Below are 20,130 nucleotides of genomic sequence, written 5' to 3'. Positions count from 1 at the left end.
GCACCGAGTAAACTGCCATCAAGAATCTATATATATAAAATTGATTTTCTGTCTATGTATGTTCTCTATACAAATCTACAATTTTAGTCGCCAAACTTTGCATATATACCAAATGGGACCCGACTTGAATGATAGGCTACTTTAAAATTTCGCCAGAGCAGGGCAAATGCCCCAAATGGGCAAAAAACTGTAGGACAACAATGGTTTTTGGGCCTCAACAATCACTTTCCGAACGTTTACTTTGGTTATCGTGGTTCCCTAGCAATGCGTTTCAGACGTGTGTATGCCTTTACAACGGTTTGTCACTTCTTTAATTCTGTTAGTATATGCATATGTATAATAGTTTATGCCTTTATAATGGTTTGATACATTTTCAATCCTGCCAGTAACGAGGCTTTTTGAATAGACGTCATAATCATCATCAGCATCGCTTTGAGGGTCAAGAAAAGGGTGATCCTCATAGAAATCAGTGTTAAAATTGCCGGTTTTACTGTAGAAATGCTGAAATTTTGTGGAGTTTTCTATCACACATCAATAATTTTAAAAATTGTATTGAATTCTAGATTTCTGAAACATTGAGTTACGAAGCCCGGGAGATTAAATATTAAGTAATTGGCTGGACCTACTTTTGAGTTGGATATTCATGCAATAACATTGATGTCAACTTTTTATTTATATCTTCTCAAGCATGAAAATTAATGTCTCCGTATTGTCTTTTGATATTCAACTGCATAAATTCATAGTTTAGGATGTTTTAAAATTAATTATGGGCCCGTAAAGTACATCGAAGAAATTCCACAGCTTCAATTAAGCATTTTTGAAAGCTGAAACAGGCAGATGGATAACTTGAAGTTCAAAAGGGGGGGGGGGGGAATCGAAATGCTTAGCACCCTTAGAAAAGAGAAAATATATATATTCATTTCTACGTTTCTTTAAATCTAGATTTTTTTATTTCATGAGTCGCCATATTGGTTCACTTAGACACGATCTGCATGTCCCTCAAAGAAAGAGGGAGATATCACGTGATCCAAAAAGCCTCATTGAAAAAAACCCGGGCAGCGCCGGGTATTATAGCTAGTACATATATATAAAATTGATTTTCTGTCTGTGTGTGTGTATGTTCTCTATACAAATCTACAATTTTAGATCGATCGTCGCCGAATTTTGCATATATACCAAATGGGACCGAACTTAAACGATAGGCTACTTTAAAATTTCGTCAGAGTAGGGCAAATGCCCCAAATGGGCAAATAAAACTATCGGGCAACAATGGTTTTTGGGCCTGAACAATCACTTTCGTGACGTTCACTTTGGCTACCGTGGTTCCCTAGCAATGCGTTTCCTGCCTTCACAAAGGTTTGTCGCTTCTTTAACGATGCCGTTATAATGGTCTGCCATATTTTCAATACACCCAGTGATGAGGCTGGGAGGTCGAAATACTTAGCACCCCTTAAAAAAGGAAAAAATATATATATTCATTTCTACGTTTCTTTAAATCTAGATTTGTTTACTTCATGAGTTGCGCAGGAAGTCACCATATTGGTTAACTTGGACACGGTTTGTATGTTCCTCAAAGAAAGAGGGAGATATCACATGATCCAAAAGGCCTCATTACAGAAAACCTGGGTATTATAGCTAGTATTTCATATTTTCATAAAGGGTGGTTGATGACGTAAGCATCATCCAAACCCGCCCCCCATCAAAAGTCAGCAAATGATCGGATTGATGCTGACGTAATTACTAGAATGATCCCTTATACATTTACATACTTTAAAAAAATCAACTCAATAAGTAAGTATCGCTCCGGAATGAGACGACCTTATATGAAACGGGGCCGCGAGAAAATATTGTGCAAAAGGGGCCACGGGCTGAAAAGGGTCGAGAAGCACTGGTGTTGGTGACACGTGTTGAATAAAGACTCAATCGACACAAGACATGAAGAAGAGATCACGTACTAATGTTTAATAAAATACTTTCATAACCAATAATATTTTTTTTCTTCTCACAAACATATTTTATGTCTTAAAAAAAAAAGAAGAAGAGAGAACACGTTTGTTCTATAATTTACATATTCTTTATACATAAATATTCTTGTTACGTCTCGTATATACAAAAAAGAAAGGGAAACGACACCTAGATCATCACAAACAAATCGAAGAAAGGAACGGAACACGAAAAAGAAGAAAAACAATGAGATTTCTCTTCGGATCGATCACTTGATATAATCGATCGCTGAAACGGACACACACACAATGAACACACATCATACAAACACGTATAATATAATATATAAATCATTTTCACATCTTGCGAAAGAGTCATCATATCACAGCTAAAAATACGTTAATGCTCAAAAAGGAATAAGAAATCATTCTTTCCGGCAAAAAAAAAAAAAAATTTCCACCATCGATGATACAAGAACCCAGTGGTTTGATATGTTATCGATCGAAATCAATTGCGGTTTCTCAGTTTTGGGAACTTGGAGGATCAAAGTGAGAATCGGGAAGGACATAGACACTAAATACTTGCGCATTGCACTTGAGTGATGGCCATCGAGACAATGGCTGGTGAATGAGGAATATGTTAATTACTGATGAGAAGAGATAGAACTGGGGAAATTAGGCAGTGGAATTCGAACTTCTTGATGTTCCGTCCATATCAGCAGTGTTCAGTGGGGAAAACACACTGATCTAAGGTTCACTTGAACTCATCCACCATCTTTGAACGCAAGTGTGACGGCAGTATTATCGCTGCAAACATCAGTGTTCCCCCTACCCTGCTACCCTTCCGATAACTAAAAGGGATTAAACGTCACTTGGAGCAGAAAACAGTTTTTCCAAGCCAGTTCAAAGATGAAGGATCCTGAGTCCACCCTCTTTTCTAGTGATCTATTGTTATAAATAGAATATTCAGCGGTCTAAGCTCAATGGTCCCAGAACAGTGAAACAGAAGACTCAGCCATCTCAGAATAATGAAAAAGAAGACGCTATCTCAGAACGATGAAAGAGAAGACTCAGCGGTCTCAGAATAGTGCAAAAGAAGACTCAGCGGTCTCAGAATAGTGCAAAAGAAGACTCAGCGGTCTCAGAATAGTGCAAAAGAAGACTCAGCTATCTCAGAACGGTGGAGGAGACCTCCCAAATCAGGATCTCTTTTACTATTCTGCAGCGAGCCCTCTGATCCATGAAAATGTTCTGCGGTAAAAATTCCCACAATAGTGTTATCTACTGGAGAGTTTCTTACCGAGATTGTTCCATCATCAGCGCTGATTGTTCTGCGACGTACGTCACAGTCATTGGCATATTCTGCTTTGGGAGAGAAGACTCAGCGGTTTGAGAACAGGAAAAGAGATGACAGTCATCTCTGACTTTAAAAATATATAACAGTTTTGGTCTTGCAATAGAAAAAGAGACTACAGTCGGTCTCGGAACAGTGAAAAGACGTATCAGCGGTCTCACAACGGTGAAAGAGAGTATAGTCGGCTTTCACCAGGCTCTTCAGAATACAGCCCTGTCATTTTAATATCTACGAAGAGCATTGATTTATTTAAGGTTAGAAGTCGCGCGGGATACACAAAACCCTTTCAAGAGCTACTGCATTCGGCTTTGACAAGCGGGGGGGGGGGGGGGGGGAGGCGGCGCTCGTGCGACTGCAGTCTAAGATGTTTGGTTAGTCAGTGAATATATGTCGTTCAGATTATGGGGCCCCAAAAGAATAGACTCCTGAGCAAATGCCCCACTTGCCCAAACATAAATCGGATTTTAGAGCCATGGGATGATCTATCCTATGGTGACCATAAGATAGTATATACCAGAGATTATAAGAGGAATAGCTGAAGTCTATTGATGTGCCTGTTGTCTCGATGTGGCTCCATTGCTCAAGTGTCTCACAAAGTTTGAATTACGAACGGAAAAGGGGGCGTGGAACAGTAATAAAAAATATAGGACACAACATATAACAGATTGAAACCACTGGGTAATAACATGCCAATCCGATCCAATCTCTCTCTTATGACTAATAAAGGCTCCAACAACATGCAAAAAAGATTTGTTTTGCGAACTCTCTTCATCACATTTACATCAACTTGTGTTATATATGTTAAGTATATATATAAGCATGCAGCACCTAATCATTTGTTTTCGCCCATTTTTCCTCGGCATTTACGAGTTCGATATGAAATACTATGTATTTTTTTCTTCACCAATTCCATGACCAAATAGAAAGGAATCTTCTCGTTCGATGGTACGAAATAATGATAATAATGACGAGATGATGGGCTCCTCGTCCCGAATTAGCACCAAAACTTCTGTCTAGAATCATTCGCTACAGCATCGTCACCAATCAAATGAAACGGTTCAGGGCCGTGTAGAAATCTTGCAGGCAGTTCAGGAGGTGGGAGGACGATGGCCTATCGTCTGGGATAGCTGTCCAACAACAGGCCATAACGGCAAACCTAAGAAAGCAGAGAATATAGTAAATTGTTTTTTGCGGTCATTAATACATTGAGACATTTATGAGTAGGGCTAGGATTTCTATGTCTTTGCACATATTTTTTTACATACTTCACTATTTTTACGTGATATAGCATATTTTAATGATTTTAAAGCATTGTTTTGCATATTTTTGCATTTCCAATGAGAGATATATTTTTTCCTTTCCAGCCCATCTCCTATTCGACTTACACAAAGGTCGACAAAAAAAGGAGGATCTTGTGGTTCAGAATATCTGTACATTCGTTCTAGCTGTAGGCGTAAAGTTATTGGAAAAATTGGGAGGGCTCAGAATTATTGGGGAGGGGGTTTCGGGCCCATGAGTTAGATACGAGTTTACGCCTATGGTTCTAGTGACAGTACCAATTATTTTTCTCCCCTTTATTTATTTATTTTCACATTTCAACAGTCTGAGCCCAATTATAGAGATGAAAAACTACCATAAAAGTACCAGAAATGCAATAAATTAATGAAAATATGGAAGGCAAAAATGTGTATAATAAGTATAATATACATAGGCGTACGCAGAATTTTCTCAAGAAAGGGGGGTTTCAATTTTTTTTCTTCTTCTGAAGTGGGGGGGGGGGAGGGGGGTTTAAATTTTTTCAGGCAAAATAACACTATAACCTCGGCTTGAGGAGGGGTTAGAACCCCTCCCCCCTTTTGCGTACGCTAATGATAATATAAATGTTGAAAAGTAAAATAATACGTGTGAATTTAATGAATGAACGAACATCGTAATGGAAATACATGTTGATAATTCGGTACAATGGAAGACAAAGCCACGTACGTCTAGACAAAAAAAAAAAAAAAAAGGAAAATATAGACGAATCGAACAAAAATGGAATATACAAACAAAAGGAAATTAATATGAGAACAAATGAAAACGAGAGGAAAAAAAATCATGATGCCAAAGCACTCTCAGAGATGAAAAGAAACATCAATGTAAAAATATCTGGGAATTCACGCGTATTATAATTTTTACATGCTCGCAAAATGAGTGAAGTATCAAAATGAGGTAAGTACGAAACGCTGCGGAAACCCATCGCTCGCGAGATGTTAATTAGGCTTGTCAAATAAGAGTCATCAATTCTGACGTGGAAAACTGTGTAGAAATGATAGTTCTCGTACTGATAGTACGTCTACTATCGAGAGATGTAATCTCGAAAAAAAAAAGAGAAGATTCCTCGAAATATCCGGTGCATCTGGAACGTACACACCAAAAGCCTTCTGGAATAAATGACTGCAAAAAAAATTCTGTACCCGTTCGAATACCCGTCCATCGCTGTAGGAATATGGCCACATATTATTGAGCCATACTCAAGTGAGGATAAGACATATTCGAAATATAGTAACACCATCGCTGGAACAGAGGTGAAAGCTAGAGACAGAACTTATGAAGTAAGTCCTCGACGTTTCCTGGTAATCTCTCATGTTCTGCTGTCCTCTTCTCCTCGAAAATAATATTGCAGTGATTGATTTATAATTTTTGTTGACTGAATTGATTTACATACAAAGGTTTTCAACAGCTGGCTAGTGAAGATATATCTTCGCATTAGCCAGCTGTTAAAAACCTTCGTATGGATAGCGGAGATTGAAATCCTCCTCGGTGAATTGATTTATCATACAGGATAGGCAAAAAAACTGTAGAAATTTTAAAAAATAATAAAAACCGGGAAAAAATAACCGAAATAAAAAACGGTTTGCACAGTTAGCATTGCTAAGTCACGAGAATTTTTTTCAAGACAGAAAAAAAAAGTAACTAAAAAACAGCCGATAGGTAGCGCTGACGTACACAAGTCAAAGAATAGATACGCAAATAACGAACAGAATGCCTCCAAATCGTTTATTACAGCAGTATGCGTTGCCCATGTGTTACCCCCTATGGTGGTGGTCAATTCCACGCGAGTCACAAATCCAGCAACGGCAGAGTGCAGTAGGTCCGGATGTATACATGACACCTGTCTGGGGATCGCATCTTTCAGTTCCGACAGATTGGATGGACCGGATCGATATACCCGGGATTTCAAATATCCTCATAACCAGAAGTCTGCCGGTGTCAAATCTGGAGGCCGAAGAGGCCATGGGAACCTGCAACACTTGCTAATGATTTTGTCTTACCCAAACGTCTGTATCAGGAATGCCTTGACCGGAGTAGCAGTGTGACTAAATGCTCCATCTTGCATAAACGCTATGGTAGAAAGCGCATCTCTTTCACAGAAAAAAACATGGCACGACCTTCTCGCGCAGAAGCGTTAAATAACGCTGCGCATTCACCATAGCCGTTTTCCACCCATTTACTGGGCACTGCGTTTCAAAGAAGAAGGATCCTATGATGAACGAACCTGTGGACCCACTGTCACTTTTTGGGGAATGCAATGGTTTCTGCGCGTGCTCACGTGGATTAGACGTCGCCCAGATGCGACAGTGAGGGGTATTAACGTCGTCGTTAAATGAGCTTCATCTGTCCACAAGATGTTAAAGACCCAGGTGGGATTCTGTTCGATTTTGGAGAAAGCCCACCTCGCAAATGCTTCCCTCTGTACGGTATCCGCTGGTAAGAGTTCATGGCACGAATGTAATCTGTATGGATACAGATCAAGGATTCCATGAAGAATGTTGCATACCGAGGATGGTGGTAAGCCCAAGCGTCTGGTAGCTTCACGCGCACTACTGGTCCCTGCAGCTGATTCAAACGCTTCCATTTCGGCTGAAACACGCGGCGAACGTGCCTTCTTTAAACATGGTCGTCCGTCTCTTGCACGATCCTCTAGCGTTCCAGTTTTCTCAAACCGCTAAACAAGCTACGAATCCTGTCGCAGTTAAAGGCGCTTTTCCAGTCCTCACATTCTTCTGAACTCGGAATTTACGCAAGGCAATGGTCGCTGATTCCTGGTTCACGTAAAACCACTTCACCAACAAAGCTTTATTCTTCGCACTCAGCACCTTTGTTCACATACACGGTTTACAACGGTTGTGAATTAGGAGCGCAAGTTCTTATAACCGTCTCATTTGCATATTTCCACCGAAATCATTCGTACCAGCGCCACCTATCGGCTGTTTTTTTCGTGTCTTAAAAAAATTCCGGTGAACTAGCGATGCTAACTCTGCAAACTGTTTTTTATTTCGGTTATTTTTCCGGTTTTTATTAATTTTTAAAGTTTCTACGGACTTTTTGCCCTGCCTGTATATGTTGTTGAGTTAATTTATCTAAGTAGCTTTATTTAGAGTTAACTTTACCGGAAATGGAAGAAAATTTTTAGGACAGTTTTCTTGTTTTATAGTATATATATTTAGTTTTTTAGGGCACCAATGCATTTTTTTTATGGAGCATTTTCGAGCACTTTTAAGATCATAAAAATCCTGGCCCTATTTATGAGTAATGACATGGAGACCTTACAATAATAGATGCAATAAACACTCACAATTCATCGGGGCAATTAATCGGTTGAGCTAATCTGTAACCATCTCTCAAATAAGCATCCATCTCGAATGGATCAATTTCTATGTAAGGCTGTTGAGCAAGTGTCATCAGTTCCCATAACGTTACGCCAAATGACCACTGTCAGAGAGAAGATAAAAAATATATAAGAAAAGGCATACAAAAAATTATTCATAGTAGCGGCACGCTGATCGTGTTGAATAGTGTGATGGACTCACCACGTCACTGGCACACGAGAACTCTTTCTTCACCAGGCTTTCGATGGCTAGCCATTTGACGGGCCTGTTTTCGTTGTCGCCCAAACAATGGTAGTCATTCGGGAAAAGGTCACGTGATAAGGCATTATCCGTGAGTTTCACTTGGAACCAGTCGTCAACGCTGGAAAAAAAAAATGAAGAGAGATTCAGTGACTGCGAGAGAGTGAAAGTCTAAGGCTATTTGAGACATATGCATAGGAAGGGTCGTAACAAGGATTTTTGCCGCCTCCACAACTTTAAAATCCGATAATTCTATAACGGCGTTCTTTGTTCCCACCTAAAACTGCCACCCCTCCCCCCAGTTCCGGCCCTGGCTCAGGGGTCACCCTGTCTTCAGGGGATCAAAAATGAAATACTTTCTGAAACCATCCTGGTGTCAATGTGCATCAACGAAGTAATAAGGCGTAGAGTAATAACAGAAATTTTGTGACAAGACAATGTTACACTTACACGCAGTTCCGAGTGGCGATATCACGATGTATAACTTTCGACTTGTGCAAATAGATCATACCCTGTGCTATCTGGATGGCCATGGCCACCAAATCTTGGGTCAGAAGGGTCTGAAACGAAAAGACAGTGATCAGTACAGTATAACTGATACCAGATTCAGGACAGAAGCAACCACCGCAATCAGAAACAGAACAATCGAAAACAATTCCGAGGTACTCACATGACAATGGGCTTCGGATGCAAATTTACATTTGTGCAGGAATTTCTTGAGGTTGCCTTGGTTCATGTATGGATACAAGAGCATCGGGTGCTGGCGGTCCTCCGTGCACATCCCAATCAAGGGTAGGATACTTTTGTGGTTCATTCCGAGAGTAATCATACCTTCAGCCATCATCAGCGAGACTTGGATTTGTGAAGCGTGATCTGGGAAAATTAAACCACACGGGGCTTTAAAATAGAAATGATTCATTAAATTACAAATCTAATTGTAAGACATTTATCAATGTATACTCACCAGTAACTGTTTTCACAAACGCGTGGATAACACCGCAAGCTCCATTGTCATCAGTGAGAACAGTCGCGTGGTATATTTGACCGAATGTGCCTGAAATTAGGGGAAAAAACCAATCAATCAGTGAGTGAGGTAAGTTTGAAACATAATTGGATATGGAAGCATACACATAAACTTAAGTAGCACATGTGAGTGATTCACACCTTCCATGAGCTTTTCTTGGAAAGCGATTTTCCTCCTTTCAACTTTGAGTTCGGAGATTTGTTCATTGATGCCAAGGATGGGTTTCACGGGTTCGACAACGTGTGTGGCCATCATGGTGGGAATCGGTGTGACTCTTTTATAGCTGCTATAACCTGTAACAAGAGATTAATATAGATTAGATGAGTATAAATGAAGACCCATTAAATGTAAACAAAATAAAACCTTAAAATTCAATTTGTTTTATTACGAAGTGAGTGATCTATTGAAGTTTCTTGTAAATTTTTGAGAAGAAAAAATTAAGAAGTTTTTTGTTCTGATAATCAGTAAAACTTTTTATTTTTAATATGCTGTGGGTTCTCAGGTGGAAAGTTTATTTTGATGAAATATGAAAATATTAACAAAAGTTTCCAAAGATGCTCAAAAAAAAAAAAAAAAAAAAAAAAAAAAGATAACAGAAAAACTCGGAAGAAAGAGTTCACCATGAACTTGCCCTTCAAAAAGAAAGTGCTATGACAAGATTCTCTAAAGGAAAAAAGTGCTCTGGTGAGATTCCTTGAAAGAAGAAAGCACTTTGACAAGATTCCTCAAACAAAGAAAGTGCTGTGACAAGAATCTTTTTAAAAGAAGAAAGTGGTGTCACAAGATTCTTGAAAAGAAGGTGCTCTCACAAAATTCTTGAAAAGGAGAAAGTGCTCTCACAATATTCTTTGATAGAAAAAAGTGCTCTCACAATATTCTTTGATAGAAAAAAGTGCTCTCACAAAATTCTTCAGAAAGGAAGAGGGCCGCACAAAAATGAGAACTATTCGAAGTTTTCGAGAATTTGTCTGATAGGGCCTCAGAAAAATCACTCAAGACCGGGGTTTCATGATGCCCAAAAGACGACCCTGACTCTTCTGGGTTTCCTTCAAAAAAAAAAAGGGGGGGAAGCACTCTGAAAAGGTTCTTCAAAAGGAAAAAGTGCTCGAACAAGATTCTTCAAAAGAAAGTGCTTTAGTGGGTTTCTTCAAACGAAAAAATCGCTCTGGAGATTATTAAAGTAAAGTAAAGGCTTTGCTGAGCATGTTCAAATGAAGAATGTTTCTGGAGTACGCATATAAATTCATGCTCTGCAATCTCTTAAAATGAAGAAAGTTTCCTAGCAGAACTCTGAAAACGAAGTCAGTGCTCCGGCGCTAAAGCAGTTGCTTAATTAATTACGATAATGAATAGCTTGTCTTGATTGATACATCAGATTAACAAATGGATTCAAATGAATAGAAACAAATTTTTCTGGAAATTCATGCAAAGAGAATAGAAAAGAAGCAAGTTTATTTGTTTTGTAACTAGAAAGTTTCTATCGTTTTTTCATAGGAGGAGGGAGAATAGATAATCAAATATTACTCAACCTTAAGAGAAAAAAAATCAGTTCAATGTTAAAATATTTTTTTTTCTGAGTAAATTCTTTTTGTAACGATCAAAAAGAAAAAAAAAAAAATCAAGATTTCAAAAATCAAGTTTTTCTTCCAAAAAAGAAAAGAACAGTTTTTCTAAAAAGAACCTGAAGAAAAATGATTTTTTGGAGAAATCTCTCGTTGAATCCATCGCAGCAAGAAAAAAGCCCCCTTCACACGACGGAACCTCCGTTCGTATCATTTATCAAACGTGAAACACCCGAGATATATTACATATAAAGATAAATAAAATAAAAAAATAGTATTTTCCGATTCTTCATAAATAAAACAAGACGTTTCTTTGAAATTTTCCAAAAAAAAAAAAGGTAAAGAAGAACTTGAAAAGCAAATAAAACTTTCTTTAGGCAGTATTTGGTATATCCTAGGTTTTCAGAAGTTTGGACTTTTCAATTATTATTTTTTTCAATATCATTTTACGGCGTCTCGTTAACGCCATAGAAATGTGAAAAAATTAGTTGATGCGTATGATTATGTGCATTAAAGTCGACTGAGGGAAATGGAAATGTTTTTACACTATTATTAGGACATTAAGAATCGCTCAAACGAGTTGAGACTGAATCTGAAAACGAGTTGAGACTGAATCTGAAAGCGAGTTGAGACTGAATCTGAAAGCGAGTTGAGACTGAATCTGAAAGATTTAAGTTGCGACTGAATCTGAAAGATTTAAGTTGAGACTGAATCTGAAAGATTCGAGTTGAGACTGAATCTGAAAGTGAGTTGAGACTAAAATTTGTCACTCTGTAAAATTTGTAAAACACTCAACCTGTATTCAAATTTGCGAGTCAGCCTGCTGATACTGGCAAATTTGAATGCACGTTGAAAATCTGAAATTTAAAAAACGTTGAAACTCGCAAATTTGAATGCCAGTTGGTACTCGAAAACTTGAATGCACGTTGAGACTTGAAAGCTTTGATGCCCGTTTAAATACGCAAATTTGAATACACGATGAGGTTCGAAAATTTTAATGCACGATGAGGTTCGAAAATTTTAATGCACGATGAGGTTCAAAAATTTGAATACACGATGAGGTTCGAGAATTTGAATACACGATGAGATACGAAAACTTAAATACCGGTGGGAGCTCACAAATTTGAACAGTGGTTGAGACTCGAAAATTTGAATATAAGTTCAGACTCGAATAGCTGTTGAGTTTTGCAGATTGGATACTTACCATTCAAACTTCGCAAATTTTCATACAGGTTGAGATTCGAAAATTTGTATATCGAGACTTGCACATTTGCATACCAAATTAACATTTGAAAATGAGCTGGTACTTGAAATTCTAAATGAGAGAGGGACGAGATACCAGGGGCAGAGAGCTCTCGAATCAAATTCTTGGCCGTCGTCACTCTAGGAGGGGTGCCAAATCCAAGTTGAAATGGCAAAAAAAAAAGCTTTGTCGACCATAGAACGTGGTCGGAAGGGACGCCAAAAATAGGTCCTGCTCAGGTAGGTATTTTTCTCGAGCCGCCCTTACCAGAGGCGTTTTTACAGGGAGTGTGGGGCCAAGCCGGTCATACCCTGGGAAGAGGGCTGTAAAAGGCGTACAACCTACAGGCTGCAAAACCGTAAATCAATCTCTGAGAGAGACATCCTCAAAACGGGTTTCGACTTTAAAAAAACACCGTGAAATAGATCCGAATAAATTCTAAATAATAATAGCATACCCCACAGTGGTGGTCGGCTGAAGTTGGTTTTCTGTGGTTCCCAACTTCAAGGCGCAAATGCGAGCCGATCTCCCCGTTAAAAAGTCTCGCCACAGAGAGCAACAGTCCTACAACGGTAAATCATTCAACCATAACACTTCACTCATAGTTAGAAAATTTGGGGGCAGATGACAGCACTACACATAACAAGCATTACACTGAAACAAACTTTACGTCAGGTTGCACTACACGTACACGCACATTCCCGCATGTACCGATTCGTTGGGGGGTTCCGCGGGGGGGGGGGGTTGCATGTGGGGTGTAGCAGTAGTAGGTAGGGACTCCAAAAAATGGGTTGGGGATCCATGATGTTCTTAAGTCAACCACCTCGTTGGGCAATTTGCCTGTTGTGGCGTTGTATTTGTATTTGTATTTATTTGTATTTGTATTTATTTGTGCCATCTTTTATATGTTCGTGTGTCTGATTAATTTATTGTTTTTACTTTCTGATACCCCTGATTTTTCTTTCCACTTCCTTTGATTGTTTGTATTGAGCACCTACTGAAGTCAGAGCCTTTTGGTCTTTCACAGGTTTGTATGCTAAATAAATAAAAATAAATAGCTAAAACTTTGTAAAGGTGAGATATATATTGTGCATTACCCACGCAATCGCTAAATTTGAATTAGCCGTCACCACAAATTACAGACGATAAGACATCTTCCTCGCATTTCACTAAGAGCAGGACGTTATCAGTTATCCAAGTGAAGAAGAACGATTGGTAAAAATCACTCTTGACGTATCTCATTTGGAAAAAATGGTAATGCTCAATTACCAGACACCATAAATCGTGCCAGGCCCATGAATATCTATTTCCCCGAACCCATTATTCTTACGCCATCGAATGAAAATAAGAACCGACCACGCGGTCGGGGGTAAAATTGAATACACAAAACAAAAATAACTATTTACTCAATAAAAACTTTGAAAGTCTCTGGAAAGACGTCTTTTGAAACGAATAGGAATTCACGTCACGTATCGTGGAAACTTGAAATAATAATGAAAAGTAAATATCCCCTCCCTCCCATGAGGTCTCGTCACTTACTTCCTGCCGTGCTGCTGGCATTGTTAGGCGTGTCCGCACGTAGAAAGCCGTGGCCTTGCGTCGTGATGGACAACGCCGGGGAGCTGCCTCGATACCTATTAAAAAGACAACAATATGCAAATCACTTCACTGGAAAAAAAACTAAAAGAAAAAAATTTTGATGCGACCAAATGCAGTGGAATCAAATATGTCAGAATCCATACTTACGTCGCTTCCGTCCGTCCAGACTTTCGAGACCTGCAGTATGTAGTCGCAGCGACTGCAGTCACCAGGACGACGACTGCACTTGCGCAACCCACGCCGATGTAGAACGAATTGCTTGTTGCTACGATGGCATCCGCTGCGGAAGACACGAAAAGGCATTTACAAAATAGTTCGCAATTATCTTGTTTACACTGAGTTATGCAACCTATATTTGTTTCGGAGATTTTTGATCCCGGTCAAAGGGATTCAGCGTTGTCACTTTAAGGATGCTGCGACTCACCAATGCGTTTCGTTTGTTTAGCACAGTAATGAACGGACCGTTCGTTCCCTGGTTGAGATACTGCCCCTTGCTAAGCTTCTAGATGAATTCCGACTTGCAAAATTCATTCAATTCCTATTCGCTAAGTTTTTAAATGTGTTGCAAGTTGAAACTAGCAAAAATTCCGAATATGTTGTGACTCTAAATTCCGAGTATTGTATATTGTGACTACAGTTCTTCCCGCTTATAACGTTTTTCAAAAACTTCGTGAAAAAACGTTGTTCGCGAGAAAACACTTTAAACGGGAAATCTCGAAGAATATTATCAAGAGTTAAAATTACAAAAATAAGTCGCACTAACTAAGCGGGAAAACGTTCTACGTGTTGTAGGGCGGGATCCATTATATCTAAATTCCTAGTCTGTTGTGACTCTTTAAATATTTTAAGTCAGTTACTACTCTACATTCTTATAGTTAGTTGTGAGAATTCCTAATTGGTTGTCTAAATTCCTAATCGGTTGCGCCTCTCAAATCTTCTAGATCAGTTGCGACTCACAAAGCTTTTAAATGAGTTGCAACCATCAAAGCTGCTGAACGAGTTGCAAGCAGCAAAACTTCTGTACACGGTTCGACTCTAAATTCCTAGCCAGTTGCAAAGCTCTTAGATGAGCTCCAACTCACAAAACATCTAGATGAGCTCCAACTCACAAAACATCTAGATGAGCTCCAACTCACAAAACATCTAGATGAGCTCCAGCTCGCCATTCCTAGCCATTTGCAAAGCTCCTAGATGGGCTCGAACTCACCATTCTTAGCCAGTTGCAAAGCTCCTAGATGAGCTCGAATTCGCCATTCTTAGCCAGTTGCAAAGTTCCTAGATGAGCTCGAACTCGCCATTCTTAGCCAGTTGCAAAGCTCCTGGATGAGCTCCAACTCGCAAAACTTCAAAACGAATTGCAACCAGCAAAGCCTCTAAACAAGTTGCGACTCTCAAAACTCTCAATCAGTTGTAACAGATTCGTACCGATTTGAAAGACTATTTCGACACCGGTGTCTGAAACAACGACGGTTGCGGCACCAAACGACCCGCCTTACAACCGATAAAACAACGATCGGTTAAGCCACACGAAAGATTCCGTAGAAATTCCACAAATATTTTAAGAACAAAACAACTCCTTAATTTAATGTGCCATCCACACTATCGAAGAGAAACAATCTCCAAGCAAATTAGTGAATGAGAAAATACCGCATCGGAGCTTACTTATCGAATCACAGAAAATTTACGACCCCGACACAAAGTTTCCAATTCAGCCATAAAATCCTTCCAAAGCAATAAAACGATACCAGAAAGACTGATAACAATATATTAACTTCGAACCATCAATTCGGCCAGACCCTGGAAGAAAGAACCGTCTCCATAACGCCATCCAATTTAAATATTTTAAAACCCCGCTCCGCACAATCGGAAACTTTTGGCGCTTTCGGTCGCCATTGAAGGGGAACTAAAACGCGAAATTATTATTGAAAGATATCGGAGAAACTTCGGAGCAAGTACCAACTAACCACCACAAAATAACAAAAGGAGAGCGCATCCTTTTAAAAACCCGAAGCGAGAAAACTATCGGAAAATCATTAACTCAAAACTCGTTTTAAAACGCGAAATCTCGTAATTTCGGTGGCCCCCCCTGACAAAAGGTAAAAGAGGGACCCCCCCCTCTCCGCAGTTCCTCTGGCATCGAGTTTAAAGTTTTGAGCGAACTTTTCCCGTTTAAATGAAACAATGAGAGATTCTTTTTTTTTTTTTCTATCGTTTTGAATTCGGGTCGCGGGTTCGAAAACAGACAATTAGCGTCTGTCCCCCCACTCTTTTCATTGAAGGTCTGTACGAATCGATAGTTTTACTTACCGAGCATCAAGGTCCCGTTGCTTCCGTCATCTGAAATAATTAATGGAAAGAGAAAATTAATTGTGCAATGATGAATGTAAAAGAATATTTGGCAACATTCGTACACATTAATTTCTTTTTATCGTGGTTAAATTTGTAGTGTATTGTATAAAGTAAAGCTTAACAAATTAAAAAGAAATAAATTAGATGCCAACCACATTTCGTAGAAACCAAGCACATTTTCTTCGTGGGGGGGGGGGGGAGCGTTTTAAAATAATTAGAAGGCTTTTGTGGCCCTTTTTGATTGACAAGGCCAATTTAATTTCGAAAATTATTATTAGTTTTTTGCCTAGGCTTCCAAAATAGAACTCCCACATACGTATAAAATATTGGGCGCCAATCAATGCCATTTTTTTCAGTCCGGCAGGGATTTCTCGAGTATCACATAATGACTCCTCCTTTCTTTGAGGAACATGCAAACCGTGTCTAAGTTAACCAACATGGCGGCTTCCTGCGCAATTCAAGAAATAAACAAATATAGATTTGAAGAGACGTAGAAATGAAAATATTTTTTTCCTTTTTTAAGGAACGATTCCCCTGAACTTCAAGTTATGCATCTGCCTGTTTCTGCTTCAAAAAATGTTTAGTTAAAGCTGTGGAATTTCTTCGATGCACTTTACGGGCCCATAATTAATTTTAGAACATTCTAAACTATATGGAATTTATGCGGTTGAATATTAAAAGACAATACAGACACATTTTCGAGCTTGAGAAGAAGTAAATGAAAAGTAGAAACCAATGTTATTGTACGGATGACCAACTCAAAAAGAGGTCCGGCTAATTGCTTCATATTTAATTTTGTGGGCTTTGTAAGCGAACTCAATATTTCAAAAATCTAGTAAAAATTATTGATGTTGCGGAAAATCCCACTGAATTTCTGTATTTTTACAGTAAAATCGGCAATTCTCTCTCTCACACACACATACACAGAGAGAGTGAGAGACAGACAATTTTATATATAGCTATCAATTTTCCCAGGAACACCTTCATTGGTCCTCGTAGCCATGTGTGTTAAGACGGGTCTGGTTATCGCAGAGGAAGCTGTATTTGTTTATCACTGATTTTCATGAATCACCAAAAAAAAAAATTACTAAAATATCACATGCGCGCGCACCTCTGGCACTAAAACAACACCAACATGAACGAGAAATCACTCGTTTTAAGCAGTAAAAAAACAACTAAAATATAAAAATTAAGGCGGAAAAAGCGACTTCAAAGGGATGAGAAAGCCCTTATTACAGTATATAGCCCTGACGTCAACCACTCATTACAAAAGTTGATAACAGATCATTTGGCTTATAGAAGAAATTAAAATTTATAGAACACGGAGAGTGTCTCATATCTGCGCTTAGATTCATAAAACTTTTGAATAAACCTATGCGTTGTGACCCATAAAGCGTCTATCTCTGAGTTGAGACCCACAGAACTTCTGAATGAGTTGGACGTGATCGGGAGATGTTAGCGTTAAGCGTCATTTCGAACTCATCAGTCTCCGCCATGCTGTGGTTTTTGAGTTCAAAGTGCAACGTCATAGACACTGGACGAGCCAATAGAGTGAGCCAGGATCTTCTCATGACTACGGCTCCGCGTAAAATCACGCTACCGTTATTCAGGTCTGAATAATTTGCAGGGCCGTAACTACTTAGGTTCGTCCCCCCCCCCACCTCCCACATTTACTATTCAAGTGTGGAAACAACTGGCATCAGAGGCCTGAGTATTTGTCTGCCCCACACCACCTGCAGCAATGGTACAACCGTGACCACTGATTAAAAAGATTAGATCTTTCGAGGGTCTTGCCCTCAACCTGAAATGGTATTCGGAAAGAAAAAAAAGTCCGAAATAAATAGGCTTACCAGTCATGCCTACTATAATTTCCAGGAGCTTCTGAATCTACCGTCAGCATGGCGTCTGTTGGGGCCCATTGATGAACCAATAACGAACAGCATAATCGACAAAGAGAACTGCCGATAAAACTCCATCGTAGACACAAATTCCTTACCTCCTTCGCTACAGGTTACGTATTAAGATTATTCAACTTCAGTAACGAGAAGGTGGCAACGAAGAAGCAGAGAGCCATATATATATATGTGCGTGGATGTAACGTTAATCGATAGATATGCCATCCATTCTTTAGTCCCACCTGCAGATTCTCTCCCGAGATCCAGTAATTCTTGTTATAAATGATGTTTTAAAGCGTCTGCCGATAATCGTTTTTAAACGGTTCCTTTCTCCCGTTAAAAACCCGGAATCACGGCAAGCCATTTTTCACTCGGAAAATCGCGCTCTGAATTATTTATCGATTTAAAAATTGAAATATTTCCCACACACACAATCGCAGCGAAGATGAACGACGTGCTTGGAAAATTCATGGGAGTGCGCAAGCCACAAGTGACGACATATTGGTCCTATGACAAATTCTCGGTGTAAACTGGGGGAAGTCTTCGTATTTTTATTGACCATAGCACAAGCCCGGTCTATTGTCATAGAGGCCATTTATTACCGTTTTAAATAGGGAATGTGACGGGATTGAGTTCTGTCGAACCTAACACAATGCATGTTATGTAACCATACCCGTAAGGGCAATGAGCCGATATTAGCCCCGTTCACATGTACAATAAAACATCCCGGGAAGTTCCCGGTAACGGGGATTTTCGCTACAGACCGTTCATATGACGTTAAGCTTATGCCGGTAATTCCCCTCTTCTTTCCGGAAGTCGTCACTGGTTACGTAGGTTGAACGGAAGTGATTGATTCAAGATGGTTGACGAAGGAGCTTATAGCAGTTTTCGCGGCGCAAAGGATTATGGGAGAGAAGGTAGGTGCCGACCTCCAATCCACCCCAAGAAAGATGGGCTTTTTTTGATGAGCTTCTCTCCCACCTTTTTCTTCCCTACAAGGGGAAAAAAGTTGTCATGCCGGTAATTACCACCAAAGCGACCCCCAATCTTGCACATGTGAACGGGGCTATTGTTGCATGGAGATGTAACCCTCCACCCTCAGTCTCAAAAGTTGTAAACGACACAAATATATAAAAATAATAAAATATATGAATTTCTAAGCGAATCTCGAGACTATCAAGACAAGTAATGAGAGTCACGACGTGATGAACTAACTTCCAATTGGGTTGCGACTCGGAAAGCTTTCGGATGCGTAGTGACTCACAAAAATTCCCAATGAGTCGAGACTCGCAACGATTTGATTCTAAAAGAGTTGCGACCATAGACTAAAGAGATAACTCTATGGTTGCGACTCGCAAAACTCTCGTAATGATTTGATGAACTTCTAACCGGGTTGAGACTCAAAAAGCATTTGAGTGAGCTGCGACTGGCAAAACTTCTGAATGTATCGAAACTTGCAAAATTCCCAATCAGTCTAGAGTAGCAAAACTTGATGAGTTACGACTCGAAAGCTTCTGAATGAGTTACGTCTCGGAAAATTCAGAATGAGTTACGTCTCGAAAAATTCAGAATGAGTTACGTCTCGAAAAATTCAGAATGAGTTACGTCTCGAAAAATTCAGAATGAGTTATGTTACGAAAAATTCTGAATGAGAGAGTTACGTCTCGAAAACTTCTGAATGAGAGAGTTACGTCTCGAAAACTTCCGAATGAGAGAGTTACGTCTCGAAAACTTTTGAATGAGAGAGTTACGTCTCGAAAACTTCTGAATGAGTTACGACTCGAAAACTTCTGAATGAGTTACGACTCGAAAACTTCTGAATGAGTTACGACTCGAAAACTTCTGAATGAGTTACGACTCGAAAACTTCTGAATGAGTTACGACTCGAAAGCTTCTGAATGAGTTACGTCTCGAAAAATTCAGAATGAGTTACGTAACGAAAAATTCTGAACTTCTGAATGAGTTATGACTCGAAAACTTCTAAATGAGTCACTACTCGCGAAATTCCTAATTTTCTGCAAGTTACAAAACGAGAAATTGAGTTTGGACTCGCAACACTCTTGAATGTGTCAGGACTTTCAGAATTTCTCATCGGTCGAGACTCGCAAAGCTTTTTGAATGACTTACTGCTCGCAAAATTCCTAATCAGTTACGAATTGCAAAACTTCCAAAGAATCGTTCCGGACTCGCGAAATTCCTAATCTCGAGACTCGCAAAACTTATAAATGTGTGTGCGAGTTACTTCTCGAAAAATCTCTATAATCAGTTG

General features: G+C 39.3%; 1 protein-coding gene across 2 annotated transcripts in view; it reads right to left on the bottom strand.

The window, feature by feature from the left end:
- Nucleotides 1-1,936: 1,936 nt before the first annotated feature.
- dnt (tyrosine-protein kinase Dnt) overlaps nucleotides 1,937-20,130 on the bottom strand; it is a 326,423-nt gene continuing 308,229 nt past the window's right edge. The window contains exons 5-14 of one of the 2 annotated variants that reach the window (XM_089254304.1): nucleotides 15,925-15,954; nucleotides 13,765-13,897; nucleotides 13,558-13,652; nucleotides 9,354-9,506; nucleotides 9,154-9,243; nucleotides 8,860-9,062; nucleotides 8,640-8,749; nucleotides 8,151-8,310; nucleotides 7,916-8,052; nucleotides 1,937-4,453 (exon numbers count right to left, since the gene is read on the bottom strand). In XM_089254304.1, coding sequence (XP_089110430.1) covers nucleotides 4,342-4,453; nucleotides 7,916-8,052; nucleotides 8,151-8,310; nucleotides 8,640-8,749; nucleotides 8,860-9,062; nucleotides 9,154-9,243; nucleotides 9,354-9,506; nucleotides 13,558-13,652; nucleotides 13,765-13,897; nucleotides 15,925-15,954 — 1,223 coding nt within the window. In that variant the 3' untranslated portion in view covers nucleotides 1,937-4,341. The remainder of the gene's footprint in view (nucleotides 4,454-7,915; nucleotides 8,053-8,150; nucleotides 8,311-8,639; nucleotides 8,750-8,859; nucleotides 9,063-9,153; nucleotides 9,244-9,353; nucleotides 9,507-13,557; nucleotides 13,653-13,764; nucleotides 13,898-15,924; nucleotides 15,955-20,130) is intronic. The other variant, XM_089254305.1, reaches the window with a different exon arrangement.

Source organism: Pholcus phalangioides, unplaced genomic scaffold (assembly GCF_987345545.1).
Source record: "Pholcus phalangioides strain wild (caught in Gottingen) unplaced genomic scaffold, Ppha-v1.0 ptg000041l_1, whole genome shotgun sequence".
In the NCBI taxonomy this organism is placed as follows: Eukaryota; Metazoa; Arthropoda; class Arachnida; order Araneae; family Pholcidae; genus Pholcus; species Pholcus phalangioides.
Note: the sequence above shows the minus strand (reverse complement) of the source record. Positions and strands in the feature narration are given on the sequence as shown.